Genomic DNA, 25,345 nt, shown 5'->3' on the forward strand with positions numbered 1-25,345 from the left:
CTTTCTCCACTTTAAGACCCTCTGGAAGAACCCCAAACACAGCTGTTAATGGGTTAGGAGGGATTGTGAGTCCAAGACTGTCTGAGAGGTAATTAAAAATTTTTGTCCAGAATAATGTTAATTTGGAGCAGGCCCAGAACATGTGACCTAGTGAGGCTGGGGCTTGGTTGCAACGTTCGCAGGTTGGATCATGCCCTGGAAACATTTTGAGAGTTTTAGTCGAGACAGATGTGCTCGATATATAATTTTGAGTTGTATAATTGTATGCTTTGCATATGGAGCTTGAGTGAATTCTCTGCATTGCTACTTTCCACTCCTTTTCTGATATATTAATTGAGAGGTCATTTTCCCAGTGTCCTCTTGGATCTTTGAAAGGAAGGGATTGTAAAAGGATTTTATATATTGTAGAGATGGAGTCTAACTCCTTGAAATTGAGCAATAATTTTTCCAGCGTGGATGAGGGTGCAAGATGAGGAAAATCTGGAAGGTTCTGTTTAACAAAGTTCCTGATTTGAAGATAGTGAAAGAAATTTGTAGCTGGAATGTTAAATTTGGAACGTAATTGTTCATAGGATGCAAAGACGTTGTCTATATAAAGGTCTCTAAGCAAGTTAATTCCAAATTTTTCCAGATATTAAAACTGCATATGTTTGTGAGGGTTGAAAGAGGTGGTTCTTTTGCAGGGTGCCACAGAAAGAAGCTTCTCCGTCTTAAAATGCTTTCTACATTGGTTCCAGATTCTAAGTGAGTGGAGCACAATTGGGTTATTAGTGTATTGCCGATAACGTGTGTTTATTGGAGCACAAAGCAAGGAATACAAAGAAGTACTGCAGGATTTTACTTCTATTGCGGTCCATGCCTGTGTATGTTCTTCTATTTGTGTCCAGGTTCTTATCGACTGTATATTTGCGCCCAGTAATAAAACTGGAAGTTAGGTAGAGCCATGCCGCCTTCTGCCTTTTGTCTTTGTAGGGTCGCTCTTTTGATGCGTGGATGTTTAGAATTCCAAATAAATGAGGTTATTGTTGAATCTAATTGCTTAAAGAACGATTTATTAATGTATATTGGTATGTTTTGAAATAAAAAAAGGAGCTTAGGAAGAATATTCATCTTAACAGTGTTAATTCTTCCAGCTAGTGTGAGATGAAGGGTTGACCATCTATGCAAGTCTTGTTTAATTTTTTCCATACAGACGACGAAATTTTTTGATAAAGAGCTTTATGTTTACTTGTGATGTTTACCCGAGGTATTTAAACTGTTCTGCAATGATAAAAGGAAGGGTGTCTAATCTAATATTATATGCTTGAATTCACGGAAAGAGTACACTTTTATTCAGATTAATTCTGAGACCAGAGAGCTTTTGAAATTCTGTGAGTGCTGCTAAGACTGCAGGCACAGAATTTTCTGGGTCCGATATATACAGTACCATGTCATCTGCATATAATGAGATTTTCTGTTCCAGTCCTTCTCTGCTAATCCCCTTTATCTGATCAGTATTTCGACAATGTATTGCCAGTGGTTCAATGGCAATTGCAAACAGCAGTGGTGACAAAGGGCATCCTTGTCTTGTGCCACGTTCTAGTTTAAAGTAGTCTGAGCAAATGTTATTGATGCAAACTGAAGCTTCTGGGTTAGTATACAGTAATTTAATCCATGCACAAATGTTCGGGCCAAACCCAAACTTCTCCAAAATAGTAAAAGGTATTTCCATTCAATCATGTCGAATGCTTTTCTGCATCCAATGATAATAATATTTCTGGGGTGTTTGATTTAGTTGGTGAGTATATTACATTAAACAGGCGTCGAAGATTTGAAGATAAGTGTCGGCCCCTAATAAATCCAGTTTGGTCTTGTGATATTATTGAGGGAGCACTTTCTCCATCCTTCTAGCTATGATTTTAGAGAGTATTTTAACGTCGTTATTCAGAAGTGAAATTGGTCTGTATGATGCACATTGTAATAAGTCCTTATTTTGTTTTGGAAAGACAGTGATTAGTGCTTGGCGAAAGGTTTGTGGAAGAGATTGGTTATCTCTGGCTTCTGTAAATGTTGCTAATAGGAGGGAGCTAGCTGAGCGGAGAATTTCTTGTAAAACTCTGCAGGGTAGCCATCAGGGCCTGCTGCTTTTCCACCTTGGAGTGACTTTATAGCATCCAGTAATTCTGATAATGACAGAGGTTTATCGAGCTCCTCCACACTAATAGCGTCAATTTGTGGTATCTGTAATTTATCCAGAAATGCATTAGATTGTATATTGTCTTCTTTAAACTCAGTAGTATATAGGGATTTATAGTAGTCTCTAAAAGTGCACATTATATTTTTGTGTTCGATGATTTTATCTCCATTCGTGTTAGTAATTACGAGATTGCGTTGCACTTCTTGCTTGTGAATTTGTTGCGCTAAAAGCTTATTAGCTTTCTCTCCATGTTCATAATAATGATGTCTGGATTTGTAAATTAGTTGTTCGGTTTCTTTAGTTGTCAAGAGGTTTAATTCTGAATGTAGAGCCTGCCTCCTCTTATGTAGAGTCTCGCTTGGTAGTCTGGCATGTTCTTCATCTATTTTAGTAATTTCGCTTTTTATCTCTGCTACTTTCTTCGCTTCGGATTTATTTCTGTGGGAAAGATATGAGATAATCTGTCCTCTTAAGAAGGCCTTAAGAGTTTCCCAGAGTGTTCCTGCAGAGATCTCAGGGGATGTATTTGTCTCTAGAAAGAATTCAATTTGTTTGGATATAAATTCAGTACAATTCTCGTCAGCTAATAGAAGCGGATTGAGACGCCATCTGCGGGTGAGTGTATGGGGCTTAGTAATTTCAGCTCCAAGATCATCGGAGCATGGTCTGAAATAACAATAGCATCGTATTTACAAGATTTAATCTTAGGCAAGAAGTTATTATCTATAAAGAAGTAATCAATCCTTGAGTAGCAATGATGTACTGGTGAGTAGAAAGAATATGTTCTTGAATTTGGGTTTAAAAACCTCCAGGGATCTGATAAGTTGTGATCAGTTATAAACTTTGTAATTATCTTTGCGGTGTTAGTTGCGTTCCCCTGTGGAGGAAGTCTTATCTAAAAGTGGATTTAGAACACAATTAAAGTCCCCAGCCATTATAAGTTTATGAGTGTTCAGATTGGGAATGGATGCAAATAAATTTTGTATAAATTCCTTATCATCAACATTAGGTGCATAAACATTTATCAAAATCATTTTACAGTTAGATAAGTCTCCCATGACCATCACATATCTCCCTTCAGGATCCAATACTACATCTGATGCTACAAATGGTACTGTTCTATGTATGAGAATTCCCACCCCTCTAGTTTTCTTTGTAAAACTAGAATGGAACATTTGGCCAGTCCAGTCTTTTGCAGCGGAACTGATCCTTACTTAGTAAGTGGGTTTCCTGTAAAAATACTATTTTAGCATTTAGACCTGTTAGGTGAGAAAGTACTTTCTTTCTCTTTAATTCGTGATTCAGGCCTTTAACATTCCAGCTTACGAAGTTAACTGTCCCATCATGGAGACACTGATTCTGAGTTTTTGGTGTCATATTATAGTCTTAACTGGAAGTGAAATAGTTTAGGTCTTAATTTCCTATTCCCCCAAGAGTTGTTGCCATGCAGCTTATTATTACGTTGATAGTTATAATTATAAAGATTGAGATGATAGATTAGATATAGATCAAGCCTGCTCTCTTTCTCTTCCCCTTAACCCCCACCCTCCCTTTTTGCCTCCCCAGGTGAGGCTAAAACCCACTTCATGCAGTCCCAGTCCTCTGACATACCCAGAGACAGAGCACGTCCAAAGCACATCAAGCCCCCATGCAGTGGCGCTTTAAGGTTAAAAGATAGAGATATCTGTTACCAATATAGTCTTTAAAAGAGGAAAAAAAAAAAAAAAAGAAAAGAATTTTGCACTTAATATATATATATATATATATATATACATATATATATATATATATATATATACATACATACATATAATCTTCATCAATTTTAGTGCATTAAGATGATATCCCCAGATAATAAACCCAGGTGATGGTGTTAAAGATGTGTCCAAAACAAGCATAACAAGTCTTAATGCAGTAATAGCAATAACAGCAAACCAAGGGTATGATATTGAACAGTCTCATTTAGGGTACACATGAAATAATTAGAAAAGAAAAAAAAAAAGAGGAGGAAAACGTAATTAAGCACAATAAAACACAAACATTTAGCGCCCTAGTAATACTAAGTAATGATAAGTAATAAGTAAGTAATAATAATATAAGAATATGAGAATATATGCTGATAAAAACCCGTATTTTAAAACAAATAGATCAGACAGTAGATTATTAATCCTAGCTTTATCATTTACCGCCATGACTCACAATTATGTATCAGAATAGTCCGGATCAGCTTTCTTAACTCATTTTCTGCCTCCTCCTTGCTAGCGAAAACATAGAAATGCCCCTGCCATTCCACTTTCAGTTTTGCGGATACAGGAGGCCGTATTTGACATTGGCTTGCCGTAGCAGCTGTTTAATATTATAGAAGGCGGCGTTTGATAGCTGTTGCTGGAGAGAAGTCAGGGAAGACGCGAATGTGGCAATCTTCATATATAATATCTTCCTTTTTTTCCTGAGGAGTTCCATCACCTCTAACTTAAATGATAATCGTTCAAAACGGACTATAAAAGATCTTGGTCGGGTCTGACGGTGTTTGATCAGCGTCGTAAGCCGCTGCTATCTCAGATTCTGCTTTAAAGTCGCCCCCGATTATTTTAGAAAAAAGTTCAGTTGCGAATTTCACCGGGTTTAAACTTTCTCGATTCTCCGGCAAGCCTTCAATTCTGACATTATACCTTCTATTCCCATCTTCTAAAGCAGCCAGTCTGTCTCCAAGTTTTTCTCCGAGTTTTTTCATTCAACTGACATTTACTGCTCTTTCCTCGGCACTGGCAGCTAGATGTTCGCTATTTCGATCCGATTCGTGAATGTCTCACTAAGATGCTCCAATCGATCAGCAAGCGTGCTCAGTTTAGCGAGTTTTTCTCAATGCGCTCTTCAATTTTACCCAGCACCTGTCGAAGTTCAAGCTGTACCTCTTGACGAGCCTTTCATTTGCCTGTTGGATTTCCTGTCGCAGACATTCATTGGCCTGTTTCATCTCCTGTTTCAGTCTCTCATGTGCCTTTGCCGTTGCTTTCTCATTAGCCTTCTCGCTTTTCTTTATATCTTGCCTGAGGTCAGCGAGCAACACTTTCAGTTCAGATAGCTCAAATGTGCCTTCTTGTACCGTAGATGAAGCAGCAGACTCTGCTGAAGCGGTGTCCCGCTGCTCCAGTCCCGCGTGATTGCGTAACTGAAGCCGCGGACCTCCCGCCTTTTCCAGTTTCAGGTAATCCTCTCCAATCGGCGAGCTATCCACATCTGCACTCACGATCGCACCTTCGCTCCCCTTTTCGCTCTCAGCAGGCGACGATGTAGCGGACCGTGGTCCCGAGGAGTCTGTACTTTCGCCCATCTGATCCAGGTCTGTCTCTGAGAGGCCGTATCTCGAACTAGGGCTTGCTGATCGCAGCTTGGATGTAGCTTTAGTCTTCGATTCTTTCGGACCCCCCTTCTTGTTGGCCATGTTTATATGTGTTTACATATACTGTAGCGGTCCCTCTCGGGTTGAATAAATACAGGATATCTCAGAATAATAAGCAAATAATATGAAAAATAGCACCACTGCTAGCGGAGCTCCACTTCAGACGTCCATCTCTCGCATCGGGGAATGAGGTGAGTAATGAAAAGGAGGTGCCCCAGGACAGAGCCCTGGGGCACACCTGAAGTAACAGCGGTGGGTTGGGATGTGAAAGTTTTAAGCTGAACAAATTGAGTGCGGTCTGAGAGGTAGGATCTGAACCAATCTAGTGGTGTGTGGATAATGCCAATTGAAGATAATCTATTGAAAAGAGTAGTGTGACAAATAGTGTCAAAGGCTGCACTCAGATCAAGGAGGATGAGAATAGTAATTAAACCAGAATCAGCTGCCATAAGGAGTTCATTAGTAATTTCCATAAGTGCCGTTTCTGTACTGTGGAGGAGACTAAATCAGACTGGAACTGTTCGTACAGATTATTTTGAGATAAATGAGAATGAAGTTAAATAGCCAATATTTTTTTCAAGAATTTTGGAAATGAGGGGTAGATTATAAATAGGATGAAAATTACTGAGATTAGTTGGATCAGCACCAGGTTTTTTCAGTATTGGGGTTATTGCAGCAGTTTTAAAAGATGAACACACAGTACCAGTAGTGAGAGAAGAGTGGATTATAGCAGAAATAAGAGGGACCAGAGAGGGGAGGCAGGCTTTCACTAGATCTGTAGGCAGGGGGGTCCAGTTGACATGTGGATGGCTTAGACTTACAGACAAGATCTGAGATTTCTGAGAAAGTAGGAAGCTGAAAAGAGAAAAATGAGTGAATTGGTGGGTGAAATTCAAATGAAGTACTGGAGGAATCTGTATCGAGAGACTGGTGTATCTTCTGGATTTTTTTTATTAAAAAGAGGACATAAGAGAATTGCAAAAATCTGTTGAGTAAAGGTGAGAAGGTAAAGAATCCGGGGTTGTGTGATATTATGAAAGCAGTGAAAACAATGACTTGGTGTTGCCTTCATTGGAAGAAATAATGTGAGTATACTAGTTAGATTTAGTTTGGGCAATACAGTCCTCGTAATAAAGTATATAGTTTTTGTACATCTTGTGAACAAAGAGTACAATTTTTTTATACAACCATTCAAGTTGCTGGCCTTTGGCTTTCAAAAGCTGAACTTCAGGTGTGAAACAGGGAGCAGAGAAGGAGAAAGAAACAGATCTAGTTTTTAACGGAGCGAGAGAGTTAAGAATACCATTAAGCCCAGTGTTATAGCATGAGACCAGTTCTTTAGGAGTGGATAAATTATGAATATCCATAAGTGAATCAATACTAGAGGAAAGAGTCCAAGTTGATATTCTTAATATTATGGAAAGACATGAGACTGAAAAGTGCAAGTTTAACATTGAATGAAATAAGAAAGTGGTCAGTTATGGGGGGAGTTCATCTGCAGTACAATCAAGCGGGGTAACTCCAGAACAGCAAATCAAGGCCAAGATATGTCCTTTGTATACTGAATTACTAGTTAAGTTTATTAGTGGCTGAACATAATTGCCTAGTTTCTGCAAACTGGTGAAAAACTAAATCAGATATGTGCATATTTTTGTGTATTTGTAACTTTTAATTTTTTCTTCATTTTAATCTAACAGCTAAAATACATGACACATTGTCAAAATAACTAGGTACCATAATGTTGTAAAATATTCTTTCTTGCATCTCTTCTTCTCTTTTTCTTTATCACTCACAATAGACAGTTAATGGATCATACTCCCCTTGATTTTAGATGTGACATGTGCTTGATAGTCAATTGGACACAGTAAGCAAATATTTTTCTTGTCATTCCACACTCCCTCACTTTCTCTATTGCTCATAATCTCAAATGTTTGTGTTTTTTGCTATTATTCCCCTATACCCCGTAGGAAACTGCCACACAACTTGCTGTTATTGTGTAGCACCTATTCTAGTTTAGATTGCTAAGCTTTGACATTACTTACTAGTTTTTCCATGTTCACTGAAAATGCATATGGTAAACTGAACAATGGTTCAAGCTCAGGGACTCCTCCTTACTAATTCTGCGCCCTTGACTGTCGATTTAATGTCAAAAATATGAAAACTCATTTTGCAGAGTACAGAAATAGCTTACTGGAGTCAATTCGGGGTTTTTATCTTGTTTTAGAAAGTCATTTTCAATTGCTGGTGTGAAGCATTTCATAAAATGTACGCAAGTGACGCATGTATTTGTTAGCATCTTGCTGTAAGTCTTTTGAAAATGTCAGTCTTGTGCTTTTAAGCTGCAGCTGCTAACTTGCAAATGTTTAAACAATTGCTTATTACATTGAACCATACATCCTGTTTGCTTTAATTATCCTTGTTGTGTTTTGAACTTGAATACAGTCAACCTGTGGCAAATTAAATTGATTGGACATTTAGAAAGTAGGGTTTTCAGCTCATCATAGTTTTTTTATATGTTCTGACATTATTTTACCCAGGAAAACCAATAATGTGATCGCCCATACATGTTTGCCTGTGGAAATGTAGTTTGGATGTATCTACAATAACAACACCACCAACATTTATTTATCACATTTTCATACAAATGTTGTAGCTCAGAGTGCTTTACAAGATAAAAAATTAAAGTAGGCAATACTAAGTAACAAAGAATAAAGTAAGGTCATATGGACAAGAAGACAAAAAAAAAAACCAAGAGAAAACTCCAGCTGGGCTGGAGTAAGCAATCTGCAAGGGGTTACAAGGCCACGAGACCACCCAACCCCCACTGGGCATTCTACCTAACATTAAATGATCTAAATCTGTCCTCATGGTTTTCAAGCTTTATGTAAAACAATTTGATGACTATGGTCATGTGCATATCTGGGGTACTTACTTCAATCCATCAGTGAAATGACTGCATGGTGCCTTGATCAGATTGCCACTACAGAATAAATGTAAAAAGAACAATAGGGAATAGTAGGGATTAGTACGGATTGTGGAGCCTTAATGAAAATAATTCAATGCACATATAGTTTTTCAGGGATACACTAACATGTAGCTATGAGAAAGGCGTATTAAACTATTCCAGATTATAGGTGCATAACAACAGAAGGCTCCCTCAACACTTCTTTTAAGTTTAACTCTTGAAATTGTAAGCAGACACTCATTCAAAGATCTAAGGTTACGACTTGAAGTGTATGGCAAGAGGCATTCCAAAATCTCTTTGTTGTTCCACCACCTCCCAAAGGTGCTCTAATGGACTGATATCTGGTGTCTGTGTAGGCTGTTTGAGTACAGTGAAATAATTGTCATGTTCATGAAAACAGTTTGAGACGGTTTGAGCTTTGTGGCATGGAGTGCTACCCTGCTGGTAGTTGCAATCAGAAGGTGGGTACACTTCGATCATAAAGAGATTGACATGATCATCAACAATACTTGGGTAGCCTGAGGCATTTAAATGATGCTCAGTTGGTAATAAGGTGCCCAAGGTGTGCCAAGAAAATATCCCAAACATCATTACACCACCACCAGCCTGAACTGTTGATACAAGACAGGATTAATCCTTGCTTTCAAGTTGTTGATAACAAATTCAGACCCTAACATCCAAATGTTGAGGCAGAAATCTAGACCCATCAGACCAAGCAACTTTTTGTAATCTTCTATTGTCCAATATTACCTGTTCTTAGCTGACAGCAGTGGCATCCTGTGTGGTGTCTAGCTGCTGTAGTCCACCCTCTTCAACATTTACATATTGTGTGTTCAGAGATTCTCTTCTGCATAGCTTGGTTGTAACATGTGGTTATTTGAGTTACTGTTGCCTTTCTATCAGCTCAGATCAGTCTGGCCATTCTCCTCGGACCTCATCAACAAGGCATTTTCGCCTCGAGATCTAGCACTCATTAGATATTTTCTTTTTTTGGAGCATACCCTGGAAAACCTACAGATGGTTGTGTGTGAAAAGCCCTGTACGTATATCAGCAGTTTCTGACCAGTCCATTGGACACTAACACACATGCCACATTCAAAATCACTTAAATCACATTTCTTCCCCATTCTGATGTTCAGTTTGAACTTCATCAGGTCATCTTGATAATGTCTACATGCTTAAATGCATTGAGTTGTTGCCATGTGATCAGCAGATAATGTATTTGCATTAACAAGCAGTTGAACAGGTGTACTTAATAAAGTGACCGGAGTGTGTATTTTAATACTGACATTCTTTCTGATAGGTTATTCGTAACTCACTGTATTAAAGCCAAGTATAAATAGATGTATTACGAGAGGGATTTTTTAAAATTTGCATTTATATTATATCTAGTTTATTATTTATGCTGTGTCATAGGCATATGCTTTATCAATTTCTTTTTGAAGAAGAGTATTTTGGTCTTTAGACTAGTTTCTGTGATGTCTTCAGTTGTTAAACCTTGTATATAGTCAAGTTTAATTTTATTTTCTAATAAAAGATATTAACAAAAGCAACATTGTTACATTTCCTTGTAGAGATTGTTAAAATTGTTTGATAATATGAAATTAAAGGAAGTGCCTGCTTACAACGCAAAACGTTTCCTTAAATATTGGTTTTCAGATAATTTTTTCTGTCTAATTACAGTATTTTTATACATTATATGGTAACAACTCTAGCGTAAAAGTTTAACAATCTATCCTGAAATATGAAACATTCAATGAGGGTAAATACTTTATTTTTTTAATAGCCATGTCAGCTTTCTTAACACTTTTGTACAAATGATTATCACTTGTTTGGAACAAACAATTTATAGTGCTTAATTGTTAATTTGACCTTGGCTTCATGTTAAGAGAAGTTAATCATTTGTTAACATATTTCATGATCAAACTTTTTTTTTTTTTTTTTTTTTTTTTTTTTAAAATAGGCTGTTCGCTGCTATGAATCTTTAATCTTGAAATCAGAAGGAAAGGTTGAGCCAGAGTTATTTTGCCAGCTAGGTCACTTCAATCTCTTATTGGAAGATTATTCAAAAGGTAAGATGAATTTTTTTTTCTGATTTAATTGATTTTATTAAAATAGCATTCCATACAAATAACTCAAGTTTAACAGAGAGCGAGAGAGAGAGGCCAGCAGAGTAAAACGTAAAGCTAGTAAAAATAAGTAAATAGATAATTTAATAAGTGAATAAAGATAAATAGAATAAAAGGGGGGAGAGAATCTGCTTCCTCAGTTTAAATTCTTATTCTAAAATGTTATTGATTAGATCCTACCAGGTTTTGAAAATGTTTTGTACAGATTCTTTAAGTTACCCACTAATTTAGAATGGAAGAGAGAGGATTCTTCCAGTTGACCAAGATAAGTCTATGTGCCAATAGTGTAGTACAGGCAGTTAGAATTTGTTTGTCCTCCTCCTCTTTTAAGACCATCTGGGAGTACCCTAAACACAGCTGTTAGCGGATTAGGAGGGATTATGACACCAAGGCTGTTTGAAAGGCATTTAAAGATTTTGGTCCAGAATGATGTTAATTTGGTGTGATTACTTTTTTGTTTTTTGAATGTGCTTTTCAGGGACGACATGATATTCAGTTAGGATAGTCCACATGATATGAACACCTTGAGTTGAACTTTGAGCATATGGAAAATAGCTTGTTTAAAATAATTTAAATGTGTTTTTCTTTTTGTACACCACAGTAGACTTGCTCTCTCTCTCTCTCTGCATATGTATAAATGATCCCCCTTGTGCTACTGTATTTTTAAAGTTGGCATCGAAAACACCTCAGTCATCCTTAAGTGCAGCAATAATAAAATGTCATTGTTCAACAGAATTTCCCCCCCCCCCCACATATATATATATATATATGTATATATATATGTATATATATATGTATATATATATAATATATATATATGTGTGTGTGTGTATGTATGTATATATATATATATATATGTATGTGTATATATATGTATATATGTATATATATATATATATATATATATACACTAATAAAAGGAAAAGCCCTCACTCACTGACTCATCACTAATTCTCCAACTTCCCGTGTGGGTGGAAGGCTGAAATTTGGCAGGCTCATTCCTTACAACTTACTTACAAAAGTTGGTCAGGTTTCATTTCGAAATTCTACGCGTAATGGTCATAACTGGAAGCTATTTTTCTCCATATACTGTAATGGAGTTGAGCTGGATGGCTGTGGGGGGGCGGAGTTTCATGTGACTTCATCACGCCTCCCACGTAATCACGTGAACTGAAGGTCCTCGTGCCACATCCGGCCCGGCGTGTAATTATATCCGGCCCACGAGACCATTTTATATAATTGTTATTAATGGCCCGGGGATATGAAGCGCTGGTAACGCAATAAACTACAGATCCCATAATGCAGCGCTTCAGCTGCCTTGCCGAACACTTAACACGTTAATCATGTCTAGCTTATGATGCTGCAAGTTATTGCGAAGCTAGCCCACACGATGCTGAAGAGAAAAGTTGATTGTGAAAATAGAGCCTTTAAAAACCGATGGGAGGCTGAGTATATGTTTACTGATATTGCCGGTAAACCCGTGTGTCTCATTTGTGGAGCTAATGTGACTAATTACAGAATTTAATCTTTACAACGACTAACAAACACAGAATGTAACTTGAACACAACACATCGTACAAATACGACCCTGATTGAAACAAATAATGATGATCGAATCCTTGATCACAGCAACACTCACAAAACAATTACTGTATATTGACAATCATGTTACGTTATTTTTAAAATGTTCCCTTTTCTTTTTCATAGCTTCTTTAACACACTACGTCTCCGTATAATATATATATATATATATATATATATATATATATATATATATATATATATATATATATATACCCCGATCTACATACTCTCAAATAGATAAGCTACACACCATGGCGCAATTGTAGAGGATTCGCCTGTATCGCCTACATCCGAGGTTTGATTCCCGAGAGGGGATGTACTGAGTATGTACGTGTGCTTCCCGATTCATTTTACCCTTGCATCTCCTTGGTTTGAGACGTATGAAAAAATATGCGGTTAACGCAGAATCATGTTACAGTAATCCCTCATCGATCGCGGGGGTTGCGTTCCAGAACCCCCTGCGATAGACGAAAATCCGCGAAGTAGAAACCATATGTTTGTGTAGTTATTTTTATATATTTTAAGCCCTTTTAAACTCTCCCACATTGTTAACATTATTAGAGCCCTCTAGACATGAAATAACACCCTTGTAGTCAAAAGTTTAAACTGTCCTCCATGACAAGACAGAGATGACAGTTCTTTCTCACAATTAAAAGAATGCAAATAGATCTTCTCTTCAGGAGCAGAGAATTTCAGAGGGAGAGAGAGAGAGCGCTCGCAAAGAAAAGCAATCAATCAAAAAATCAATACTTGTGCTTTTAAGTTTGCCGCGGCATTTTTTAGAGGAGCGTTAGTATCTTCTAAGCAAACAGCCTCTGTGCAAACAGCCCCTCTGCTCACATCTCCTCCGTCAGGCGCAGAGAACGTCAGAGAGAGAGAGCGAGATTAAAGCAACAATCAAAAAATCAATACGTGTGCTTTTGTGCTTTTAAATATGCCGAGCACCGCAATAAAGCGGCATTTTTTTAGAGGAGCGTCAGTATCTTTTAAGCAAACAGCACCTCTGCTCGCAGCCCTCCGTCAGGCGCAGAGAATGTCAGAGAGGGTGAGAGAGGCAGAGACAAGCAAACAAGCTCAGCGCGGGATGCATATCTTATACCATTGAGGAGTTTTAGTTAATATGTAATACATGCTCTGATTGGGTAGCTTCTAAGCCATCTGCCAATAGCGTCCCTTGTATGAAATCAACAGGGCAAACAAACTGAGGAAGCATGTAGCATAAATTAAAAGACCCACTGTGTGCAGAAATCCGCGAACCAGCGAAAAATCTGTGATATATATTTAGATGTGCTTACATTTAAAATCCGTGATAGAGCGAAACCGCGAAAGTCAAAGCGCAATATAGCGAGGGATTACTGTACGTTATTTTTAAAATCTTTCCTATTCTTAGCACAAGCACAGCTGAGAAGCTTCGATGCATGTACTCCATAACAAAAAATAACGCATTTAATCTCACTTTCAATTCCAAGCAAAGGGGAACTTTTGTCAATGCATTATTTCCTGGTACATCGATTACACTGATTCACACATCACAGCTACAAAAATGTTACACTCGAAATGAAGTGCGTTCCTACGACTGATCGGAGGAAAATTTAATTTAAAAAAACTACCCGAGCGAAGCCTTGATAAAAGCATGGTTTTGTGCACACTGAAAAGCAAGCAAAATTAGATGCATTACAGAAAGCGGACTTTGTGGCTCTTACTGGGATCATTGGACTTCCGTGACGTTAGTAATTCTAATTACATCTAATTACAAAATGTTCAATGATCACACTGTTTTAGCCTAATGTACAAAATAATTTTGGTTAAGGTTACTCAGAGTTTAAATATTAAGTTGGTCAAATTACCTTTTATGTTTCTGACTTATTTTTTTAAGAAGAAAAACTGCACTTTATGTTGAAATTTTGGTTATTATTATTTAAAGACAATACCATTCTGAAAATGTACTTAAAGTACTTAAACTACCACTTTATTTTTAAGTCTGCCCAATTTTAACCAGGATGATATTTTTGTTTCTGTTTTGAATTCAAATGCAGTTTAAAAGCATTTTTTTTTCAGAAATTAAAAGAGCTTGAATTTACAATATTCATTTCCATGGCTATTATTTGATTCTGTCGCCCACTAAAACCCTTTTAAATTAAAAAAACACATTTGCGATTTGGGGCAAATTTTACGTGTGCGATTACATACGATTGATCAAGATTAATTATTACACAGCCTCTAATTAATTGGATTAATTTTTTTAATCGAGTCCCACCCCTAATATATATAAAGTAATCCCTCGCTATATTGCTCTTTGACTTTCGCGGTTTCACTCTATCGCGGATTTTAAATGTAAGCATATCTAAATATATATCATGGATTTTTCGCTGGTTCACGCTTTCTGCGGACAATGGGTCTTTAATTTAGGTTACATGCTTCCTCAGTTTGATTGCACAGTTGATTTCATACAAGGGACGCTATTGGCGGTTGGCTTATAAGCTACCCAATCAGAGCATGTATTACATATTAACTAAAACTCCTCAATGCTATAAGATATGCTTCCCGCGTGGCGCTTGTTTGCTTCTCTCTATCTTTCTCACTCTCTGCCTGACGGAGGGGTGTGAGCAGAGGGCTGTTTGCACAGAGGACACGGACGCTCTTCTACAAAATGCCGCTTTATCGCGGTGCTTCTGTATACTTAAAAGCATGTATTGATTTTTTGATTGTTTGCTTTTCTTTGCGAGCGCTCTCTCTGACATTTTCTGCTCCTGACGGCGCTCCTTTAAAGATAAGATATATTTGCTTTCTTTTAATTGTGAGAAAGAACTGTCATCTCTGTCTTGTAATGGAGCACAGTTTAAACGTTTGACTAAAGGGTGTTATTTCATGTCTAGAGGGCTCTAATAATGTTAACAGTGTGGGAGAGTTTATAAGGGCTTAAAATATCTAAAAATAACCATACAAACATATGGTTTCTATTTCCTGGATTTTCATCTATCGCGGGGGGTTCTGGAACGCAACCTCCGTGATCGAGGAGGGTTTACTGTGTGTATATATATATATATATATATATATATATATATATATATATATATATATATATATATATATATATATATATATATATATATATATATATATATATATATATATATATATATATATATATATATATATATATATATATATATATATATATATATATATATATATATATATATATATATATATATATATATATATATACATACACACACACACACAAGGGACGCTATTGGCGGATGGCTTAGAAGCTTCCCAATCGGAGCATGTGTTACATATTAACTAAAAGTCCTCAATGATATAAGTATGCTTCTCACGCGGTGCTTGATTGTTTGCTTTTCTCTCTCTCTCACCCTCTCTGACATTCTCTGCGCCTGACGGAAGGGGTGTGAGCAGAGGGGCTGTTTGCACAGAGGCTGTTTGCCTAGAGGATACGGACACTCCTCTTAAAATGCCGCTTTATCACGGTGCTTCAGCATACTTAAAAGCCCAAAAGCACGTATTGATTTTTTGATTGTTTGCTTTTCTGTCGCTAGCTCGCTATCTCTCTCTGACATTCTCTGCTCCTGACACGCATTCTTTGAAGAGGAAGATATGTTTGCATTCTTTTAATTGTGAGAAAGAACTGTCATCTGTGTCTTGTCATGGAGCACAGTTTAAACTGTTGACTAAAGTGTGTTATTTCATGTCTAGGGGCTCTAATAATAACATTGTGGGAGAGTTTATAAGGGCCTAAAATATATAAAAATAACCATACAAACATATGGTTTCTACTTTGCAGATTTTCATCTATAGCGGAACGCAACTCCCGCGATCGAGAAGGGATTACTGTACACCATTAAGTGAAAAATGACCAAACTGTGCCCAATTCACCATTTTCCCTCCCTGGTGTCATGTGACTCGTTAGCGTTACAAAGTCTGAAGTGTGAATAGGGAGCAGGTGTGTTAAATTTGGTGTTATCACTCTCACACTCTTTAATACTGGTCAGTGGAAGTTCAACATGGCACCTAATGGTAAAGATCTCTCTGAGGATCTGAAAAATAGAATTGTTGCTCTGCATAAAAATGGACTAGACTATAAGAAGATTGTCAAGACCCTGAAATTGAGCTGTAGCACATTGGCTAAGAACTTACGGCGGTTTAAAAGGACAGGTTCCACTCAGAACAGGCCTCCCCATGTCCAACCAAAGAAGTTGAGTGCACGTGCTCAGCATCATATCTAGAGGTTGACTTTTGAAAATAGACGTATGAGTACCTCTAGCAATTCTGCATATGTTGAAGGGGTGGTGGTGGGTCAACCTGTTAGTGCTCAGACCATACGCTGCACACTGCATCAAATTGGTCTGCATAGCTGTCGTCCCAGTAGGAAGTCTCTTTTAAAGATGATGTACAAGAAAGCCTGGAAACAGTTTGCTGAAGATAAGCAGACTAAGGACATGGATTCCTGGAACCATTTCCTTTGGTCTGATGAGACCAAGATAAACTTATTTGGTTCAGATGGTGTCATGCGTTTGTGGCGGCAACCAGGTGAGAAGTAATAAGATAAGTGTTTCTTGCCTGTTGTCATGGATGGTGGTGGGAGTTTCATGGTTTGGGGCTGCATGAGTGCTGCCTGAACTGGGGAGCTACAGTTCATTGAGGGAACCATGAATGCCAACATGTACTGTGGCATTCTGAATCAAAGTATGATCTCCTCCCTTCGGAAACTGGGCTGCAGGGCAGTATTCCAACATCATAACAACCCCAAACATACCTCCAAGATAACCACTGCCTTGATAAGAAACTGAGGGTAAAGGTGCTGGACTGGCCAAGCATGTCTCCAGACCTAAACCCTGTTGATCATCTGTGGGGCATGATCCAACTGAAGGTGGAGGAGCGCAAAGTCTCTAACATCCACCAGCTTTGTGATGTCGTCATGAAGGAGTGGAAGAGAATTCCAGTGGCAACCAGTGAAACTCTAGTGAACTCCATGCCAAATAGAGTTAAGGCAGTGCTGGAAAATAATGGTGGCCACACAAAATATTGACACTTTGGGCTGAATTGGACATTTTTCACTTCAGGGATTTACTTACTTTTGGTGCCAGCGGTTTAGACATTTATGGCTGTGTGTTGAGTTATTTTGAGGGGACAGCAAATTTACACTGTTATACAACCTGTACACTGACTACTTTACATTGTATTTAAGTGTTATATCTTCAGTGTTGTCCCATGAAAAGATGAAATAAAATATTTACAAAAATGTGAGGTGTTTACTCACTTTTGTGAGATACTGTATGTGTGTGTATGTATGTATGTATGTATATGTGTATATCTTTATATACAGTCATATGAAAAAGTTTGGGAACCCCTCCTAATTGTTTGGATTTTTGTTTGTCATTCGCTGAGCTTTCAAAGTAGCAACTCCCTCTTAATATATGACATGCCTTATGGAAACAGTAGTTTTTCAGCAGTGACATTAATTTTATTGGATTAACAGAAAATATGTAAACATGCATCATAACAAGATTATATAACAAGATAATTTGGGTGCCCGGACAGAGATATTACATCAATACTTAGTTGAGCCTCCTTTTGCAAATATAACAGCATCTAGACTTCTCCTATAGCTTTTGATGAGATTCTGGATGAAGGTATTTTTGACCATTCTTCCATACAAAATCTCTCCAGTTCAGTTAAATTTGATGTCTGCCAAGCATGGATAGCCTGCTTCAAATCATTCCATAGATTTTCGGTGATCAAGTTGGGGGACTGCGGCAGCCATTCCAGAACATTGTACTTCTCCCTCTACATGAATGCTTTTGTAGATTTCGAACTGTTTTGAGTCGTTGTCGTATTGGAATATCAAACCCCTGCATAACTTCAACTTTGTGACTGATGCTTGAACATTATCCTGAAGAAATTGTTAATATCGGGTTGAATTCATCCGACCTTCGACTTTAACAAGGGCCCCAGTCCCTAAACTAACCACCAAGCCCCACAGCATGATGGAACCTCTACCAAATTTGACAGTAGGTAGCAGGTGTTTTCTTGGAATGCAGCGTTGTTCTTCTGCCATGCAAAGCGCTTTTTGTTATGACCAAATAACTCAATTTTTGTTTCATCAGTCCAAAGCACTTTGTTCCAAAATGAATCTGGATTGTCTAAATGAGCATTTCCATACACCAAGCATCTCTGTTTGTGGCACGAGTGGAGAAGGGGCTTCTTTCTCATCACCCTGCCATACAGATGTTCTTTGTGCAAACTGCGCTGAATTGTAGAACGATATACAGATACACCATCTGCAGCAAGAAGTTCTTGCATGTCTTTGTTGGTTGTCTGTAACCATTCTCACAATCCTGCACATATGCCACTCCTGTATTTTTTTTGGCCTGCCGGACCTGGGTTTAACAGCAACTGTGCCTGTGGCCTTCCATTCCTTACAGTTGAAACAGATAGTTTTAACCTCTGAGATATCTTTTTGTAACCTTCCCCTAAACCATGATACTGAACAATCTTTCTTTTCAGATCTTTTGAGAGTTGCTTTGAGGATCCCGTGCCGTCACTCTTCAGAGGGAAGTCAAAGGGAAGCACAACTTGCAATTGACCATCTTAAATACCTTTTCTCATGGTTGGACACACCTGTCTATGAAGTTCAAGGCTTAATGAGCTAATCCAACCAATATGTTGTTGAAAATAATCAGTATTGAGCAGTTACATGCATTCAAATCAGCAAAATTACAAGGGTTCCCAAATTAATTTTATACAACTAAATACTGCTTCACTAAAAATCTTTGTTTGGAAAACACCCCAGTACTCAGATGTTCCTAGGAAATGAAAGACATTCCACTGTGGTTTTTTTTTTTTTGAATGTAGAGTAAATTATTATGCAGGCTGAGAGGGGTTCCCAAACTTTTTTCATATGACTGTATATATAATTCTTTTTTTGACTATATTCCAAAGTGTTAAAACTAAATTGTGTCTTATGTTAACTATTTGCGAATAGAAATGACATTCACTGGCCAAATATTTAGGCGGCCCATGAAATGATTTTTATGTTTTTACTTTTGAGTTTAATTCCTCTTTTGATTGGAGTGGAAGAAAGTAAAGGCTGGCACTCTCTTTGGAGGTTTCTTAAATGTTTCGGGGTCCACATTTAAAGTCTGTGATGTGAATATATGTGTACAGAATTTTGGAGAGCTGTGGGGTTGTGAAGCATGCCTGTTCAAAGTAATCAGTTGTGCATTTAATGTTAATGATGTTGGAGGGTCGAGTGATGAAGGTCTTTTTTCTCCCAAAGTCCATACATTGAAATGTATAGGGTGGTCTAGATCTAATTATGCAATTTTCATTACACTAACTTTATTACATAGAAAATCACCCGAAAATTCCTGGACCATTGAGAAGTGTGCGAACTGACGACATGAAGTATCGTCTTTGTGCCGAACTGGAATTGTCCCCGAATAAATCAAACTCATCCAGGCAATCTGGATCACCCTATATATTCCAGAGGAGCCACTCATTAACTTAGTGCCATGAGGGCTGAACGATATATATTTTTAATATTGCCATTGCAATGTGTGCATGTGCAATAGTCGCATTGCAGGATGTGTGATGTCCAGTAAGGGAAGTGAAATATGTCATGATACATTTTTTTTGATGCTTGATATCAAAGGAAAACTGACATAATTCTTATTTTCCATGACTAGTGTACAAGTAAAGAATGACTGATTTTCAGGGCTCCTGGATACATTGAGTTTGCTGCTACAGGGTGACATACAGTACAGGCTTTGCATGCATAGTGAATCACCAGTCACCATCATTCTTGATTAGTAGAAATACACTGCTGCAAACATTTGAGGCCATTTGTGATCACTGGTCTTTTTAATGAGAAATTGGCCAGTCTAAATGCGAATAAAAGTATGATTTATATAAAAGACAAGATTATATACATCACACAAAAAAATAATAGTTACTCGCAATATTAAGTCACAGCTCTAAAGGTTTATAAAGAAAGTTGCATCCAATAGAAAAAAAAACCTTAAGTTGGTCATGTGTTTGTATTTAGTATTGTGCAGAGACAAATTAAATGAAACTTGACTACCAGACAATTTTTACCTTAACGGACATTTTTAATAAACAAAATTGTTCTCAACTTTCCCTGGTTCTCATACTGTAATATGACACCCTTAACGATACACTCCTACATTCCAGCAGCAGTTACAAAAATCTGTCCACAAAGCCACTGTGGTTTCTTGTTTTCAAAACAAACTGATTCTGTGGTAGTTCCTTTATCACAACTTCTGCGCACTCAGTTGTACAGGTTACATGAGGAAAGTCAGGAAATGCTCAAATTGCCTTTTCATCTCGACTTGCTCACCATGATGGTAAAGATATTGTATCTGGGTAGCCTTAAGTATATCATCTGATATGGATGGCTTGACACAGCTCAAAGACGATTGCAAGATACATAACTAATCAGCCAGTTCTCAATTAAGTGTCCATCGGCAAATACCCTATTGTTGTTAAATCCTGTAAATGAGCAGGGATCTTGCGATTGTTTTGTCTTATAGTCTCTGCAATGCAGGCTCCAGTTTTGTGTGCAGCTCCAGTAGGGTTTCTCTAGGAAGTCTAAATCGACTTGCAAACCAGACTTAATTATGTGCGAAAAAATCATTATGATACCTAAAAGCTTGCTTTTATCTGTCATTTGAAATATCACCCAAAAGAGCCATCTCTGCCATGGATAGTCATGTTGAACAACTCGCAGCAAACCCTTTTTGTTATAGACAAAATAGATTGGCTACTCTCTAAAAGCATGTGACATGAAGCATATAGATTAGGTGTTCTTACCAACAGCAAAGACAACTGTATTGAGAAATCACGTTAGTAAACTGTGATATACAAAAACTTTGGAATGCAATTGATGCTTCATTGAAATGTACAATGAAAGTGGGATTATCTGTTCACTTCATTGTCATGTTGAGTGGAGTCCTTAAAATGCCAACAACAAAATGTCTTTGTAGAGCTTTAGGCAGTCAAAACTTGCTGTACCTTTAAGCCAGTTTCCATGCCAAGTTCATGCCTTTTAAATTCTATCTTTTTCATAAGAAATGGCTTGCGCACATTTCCATATATACTATAAGGAAGTTTTTATATATACAGGTACTCCTCACTTTACGACCGAGTTCCGTTCCTACGACTATGTCGTTAAGTGAATTGGTCGATAAGCGAGGAGCTTGCGCCGGGAATATAGGATCGAAAATTTATGCATTTTTTCCATATGCCTTGCATACACTTATCTGTCATTTCGTCCCAAGCTGATTTGTTTTTAATGCAATATAAAATACTGTAAGATTTCCAAAAATCACGAATTGTTACTACATAATTTTCTGTTGCTGCTACAGCTTGGGAAGAAGTTGTGCACAAATCAAACTCTTTGAATGTAGCTACAGCGCCCTGATCCATTAGCTGTTGGACAGCAGTTGTGTTTTTAGGAAGATACACTACCTTTACGTCTGGGTGTAGATCATCAAGATGCTGGGGGTGGCCTGGAGCATTATCAAGCAGGAGAATAATTTTAAAAGGAACTCCCATTTCCAAACAATAATGCTGGACTGAGGGTATGAAGCAGTTCAAAAACCAATCTTAAAATAAAGGTTGAGTCATCCATTCCTTTTTATTTGCATGATAGTAAACGGGAAGACTGTTTTTACTAATGTTCTTTAATGCACGTGGGTTTTCGGAGTGATAGACCAGGAAAGGCTTTAACTTGAACCCAGCGGCATTCCCTCCCAACAACAACGTGATCCTGTCTTTAAAAGCCTTGAAACCGGGCATTGCCTTAGCTTCTTTGTGCATATAGGACCTTTCAGGCATTTTTTTCCACCAAAGCCCAGTTTCATCCACATTGAATTTTTTAATTATTCCATCCAATTCGTCAACAAATTTTTCTGCTGCTTCTACATACGTGCTTGCCGTCCATGGCTTATTATAAATGATTCTGTCGATTTTTCGCCTTAATGTGTCTTCGCCTTAGCTTGAATTATTAAAAGGCTTTTCAGCATATTATTTTGCATCTGTTTGTCAAACCAGATCGCCAATAATTTCTCCATCTCTTTAATAAGACGTTTTCGCTGCCTAGTTATTATGGCTTTAAATCAATGATTTCACTGCCTCTTTCACTCTGTTTATCCTTTGAAATCATTGAAATTGTTGAATGTGCCAATTTCAAGTCACATGCTATTTCTTTAACTGTTTTACCAGCTTCGTAGTCTTGTATGATTTTTATTTTCATTTCAAGGTCGATAGCTTTCCTTCGTTTCTTAACAATTTCTCCAGATGATGCCATACCTTTTCTTTTCGTCAAGATCTGTACTATTTTGGGGTTACAAATATGTAAAAAAAACGAGGTTACACAGTGACTGCTTGTAGGAATGAAACTGACTGAAAAAGCGCATAGCAAGCCTATAGTACGCTCAGTGTGCATGTCACCATTCGTCACTGATCGACACTCAAGCTGAGAAAGGGGATTCCCTGAATTGCAGGTCGAAACTCGAGTGGTCGTTAAGCAAATAGGTCGTAAAGTAAGGAGTACAGTGGAACCTCGGTTCACGACCATAATTCATTCCAAAACTGTCGTAAACAGAGTTGGTTGTGAACCGAAGCAATTTCTCCCATAGGATTGTATGTAAATACAATTGAGCCGTTCCAGACCGTACGAACTGTATGTAAATATATATGTAAATATATGTAAAGATTAAGCACAAATATAGTTAATTACACCATAGAATGCACAGTGTAATAGTAAACTAATGTAAAAACATTGAATAACACTGACACAAAACAGCCAGGCTCCCTGCTCAGCTACACGAGCAGCTCTCTCTCTCTCTCTCTCTCTCTCTCGCTCTCTCTCTCAGAACAGAGAGGAACATTTCAACAAATCCGAAATTTTTTTATAAACCAACCACAAGCAACCAAAAAAGTAACAGTGCAGGAGATCACGCTATTAGCCTTACAGCCCGATCGCTGTAAACACTTTTTTAAAAATGAGTTTTAAGCACAGCGGAAAAAAAGAAACATTTGAAAAGAGAGAAAAGTAACATTGCAACTATTCACGCTACGAACTGAAAAATTAACTTTTGAAAAATCCGTAATACAAATACCACCAAGAAAACTAACCTTGCACGAGTTGAGTTCTGGCATTAAGTGAGGAGGAACTGGGTGGAGTGGAGGGAGAGTCTGGCTCCACAATGGAGGGATGTTTTTCTCCAGGTGTTTTCTCTCTTGTGATTTCTTGGGTTTCTGGTGTTTTTAGCTGTTTAGCTGGTGGGAGCGAAAGCCTCATGCAGCCATTCCAAAAACAAAGTCCTTGTGACCCAACCCTTCGTGTTTGCCCTCCACATTACTGGCAGTCTGGCTTTGTTTACATTGTGCTGCTTGAAAGCATGAGGGTTCTCAAATTGGTAAATGAGTAAACTGGTAAACAGTTTTTTCACCTGTTCCAGCACTTGAAGCCTCTGCCTGGTTAACGCTGTAACTCCTTCTGCAATATCAGCTGCTTTAATAGATTATTTCTGCTTTAGAATGGTTGAAATCATAGATTTTGACTTCTTGTACTTGGCGACAAGATTAGTAACACGCTCAAACTTTTCAATAATTTCTTTACTTCGATTTCAATTTTCTTCAAAACTTTCTTCTCAGCACCCTTCACTTGCTTAGAAGCCTCTCTCTCTCTGCTGTATACCTCCCCCCACCCCCAGCAGCAGGCAGGCACGTACATGCATGCAAACCCCCATCCCTCAGTAGCAGGCAGGCAAGCACGTGCAGCAACCTCCTGCTGCACCTCCCCCTCAGCAGGCAGGCATGTGGCTCTCTCTCTCTCTCTCTCTCTCTCTCTGCAGCAGACAGCCAGGTCGGAAATGGCACGCACAAACCGAAAGGGAAACTGGCTTGTTCGTATACCGAGTGTGTGTTCGTGAACCGAGGTGTACGTGAACCGAGGTTCCACTGTACCTGTACATGTGGCTTTTGGGGTGACATTTGTAATTTGAATCAATATGTGTCATCCATTAAATATTCCCTGTTTTGCAAGACCTTTTAAGCCTGCTAATAATGCAAATCTGCCTACTAGGGCCATTCCGATAATATCAAGCTGATATTTGATCTTTAAAATACGCATCTTTATCAGTTGAACCTGCACCAATATTATGATGCTGAAACTCTTTCTTGCAAAGAACATATATTAGGTTATTTCTCCAGTGTAAAAGACTGCAGTTTGAAAAGCTGACTGAAATGCACAATTATGTCAAAGAATTGAAGGTTAATGATGTATGTGCCAAAGAATTTCATATGCTTCATTCCAAGAAGATGCATATGGTCTTTTGTGTACTTACTGTTATACTTGAAGTTCATAGTATTCTATGTTTTTCTGCTTTTCACTATTGTCTCCACAGCATAAAAAAGGGGTTGTGTTACATTTTATGTACTAACTAGCAAAATACCCACGCTTCGCAGCAGAGAAGCAATGTGTTCAAGAAGTTAAGTAAAAGAAAAGGAAACCTTTTAAAAATAACGTAACATGATTGTCAATGTAATTGTTTTGTCACTGATGAGTGTCGTCATAAATATATATATATATATATATATATATATATATATATATATATATATATACATATATATACACACACATATATACACACACATACATATACACTCACACATATATAAACATATCTACACATACACACATATATATATATATATATATATATATACACACACACACACTCTCACCTTAAAGGATTATTAGGAACACCTTACTAATACGGTGTTTGACCCCCTTTCGCCTTCAGAACTGCCTTAATTCTACGTGGCATTGATTCAACAAGGTGCTGAAAGCATTCTTTAGAAATGTTGGCCCATATTGATAGGATAGCATCTTGCAGTTGATGGAGATTTGTGGGATGCACATCCAGGGCACAAAGCTCCCGTTCCACCACATCCCAAAGATGCTCTATTGGGTTGAGATCTGGTGACTGTGGGGGCTATTTTAGTAAAGTGAACTCATTGTCATGTTCAAGAAA

General features: G+C 37.8%; 1 protein-coding gene across 7 annotated transcripts in view; it reads left to right on the forward strand.

The window, feature by feature from the left end:
* Window positions 1-25,345, forward strand: part of kdm6a (lysine (K)-specific demethylase 6A) — a 548,877-nt gene that overhangs the window by 91,843 nt on the left and 431,689 nt on the right. For all 7 annotated transcript variants that reach the window (XM_039745157.1, XM_039745151.1, XM_039745155.1 and 4 more), the window contains exon 3: window positions 10,508-10,616. In XM_039745157.1, the coding sequence (XP_039601091.1) occupies window positions 10,508-10,616 (109 nt within the window). The remainder of the gene's footprint in view (window positions 1-10,507; window positions 10,617-25,345) is intronic.

Source organism: Polypterus senegalus, chromosome 2, assembly GCF_016835505.1.
Source record: "Polypterus senegalus isolate Bchr_013 chromosome 2, ASM1683550v1, whole genome shotgun sequence".
NCBI classification, from domain to species: domain Eukaryota; kingdom Metazoa; phylum Chordata; class Cladistia; order Polypteriformes; family Polypteridae; genus Polypterus; species Polypterus senegalus.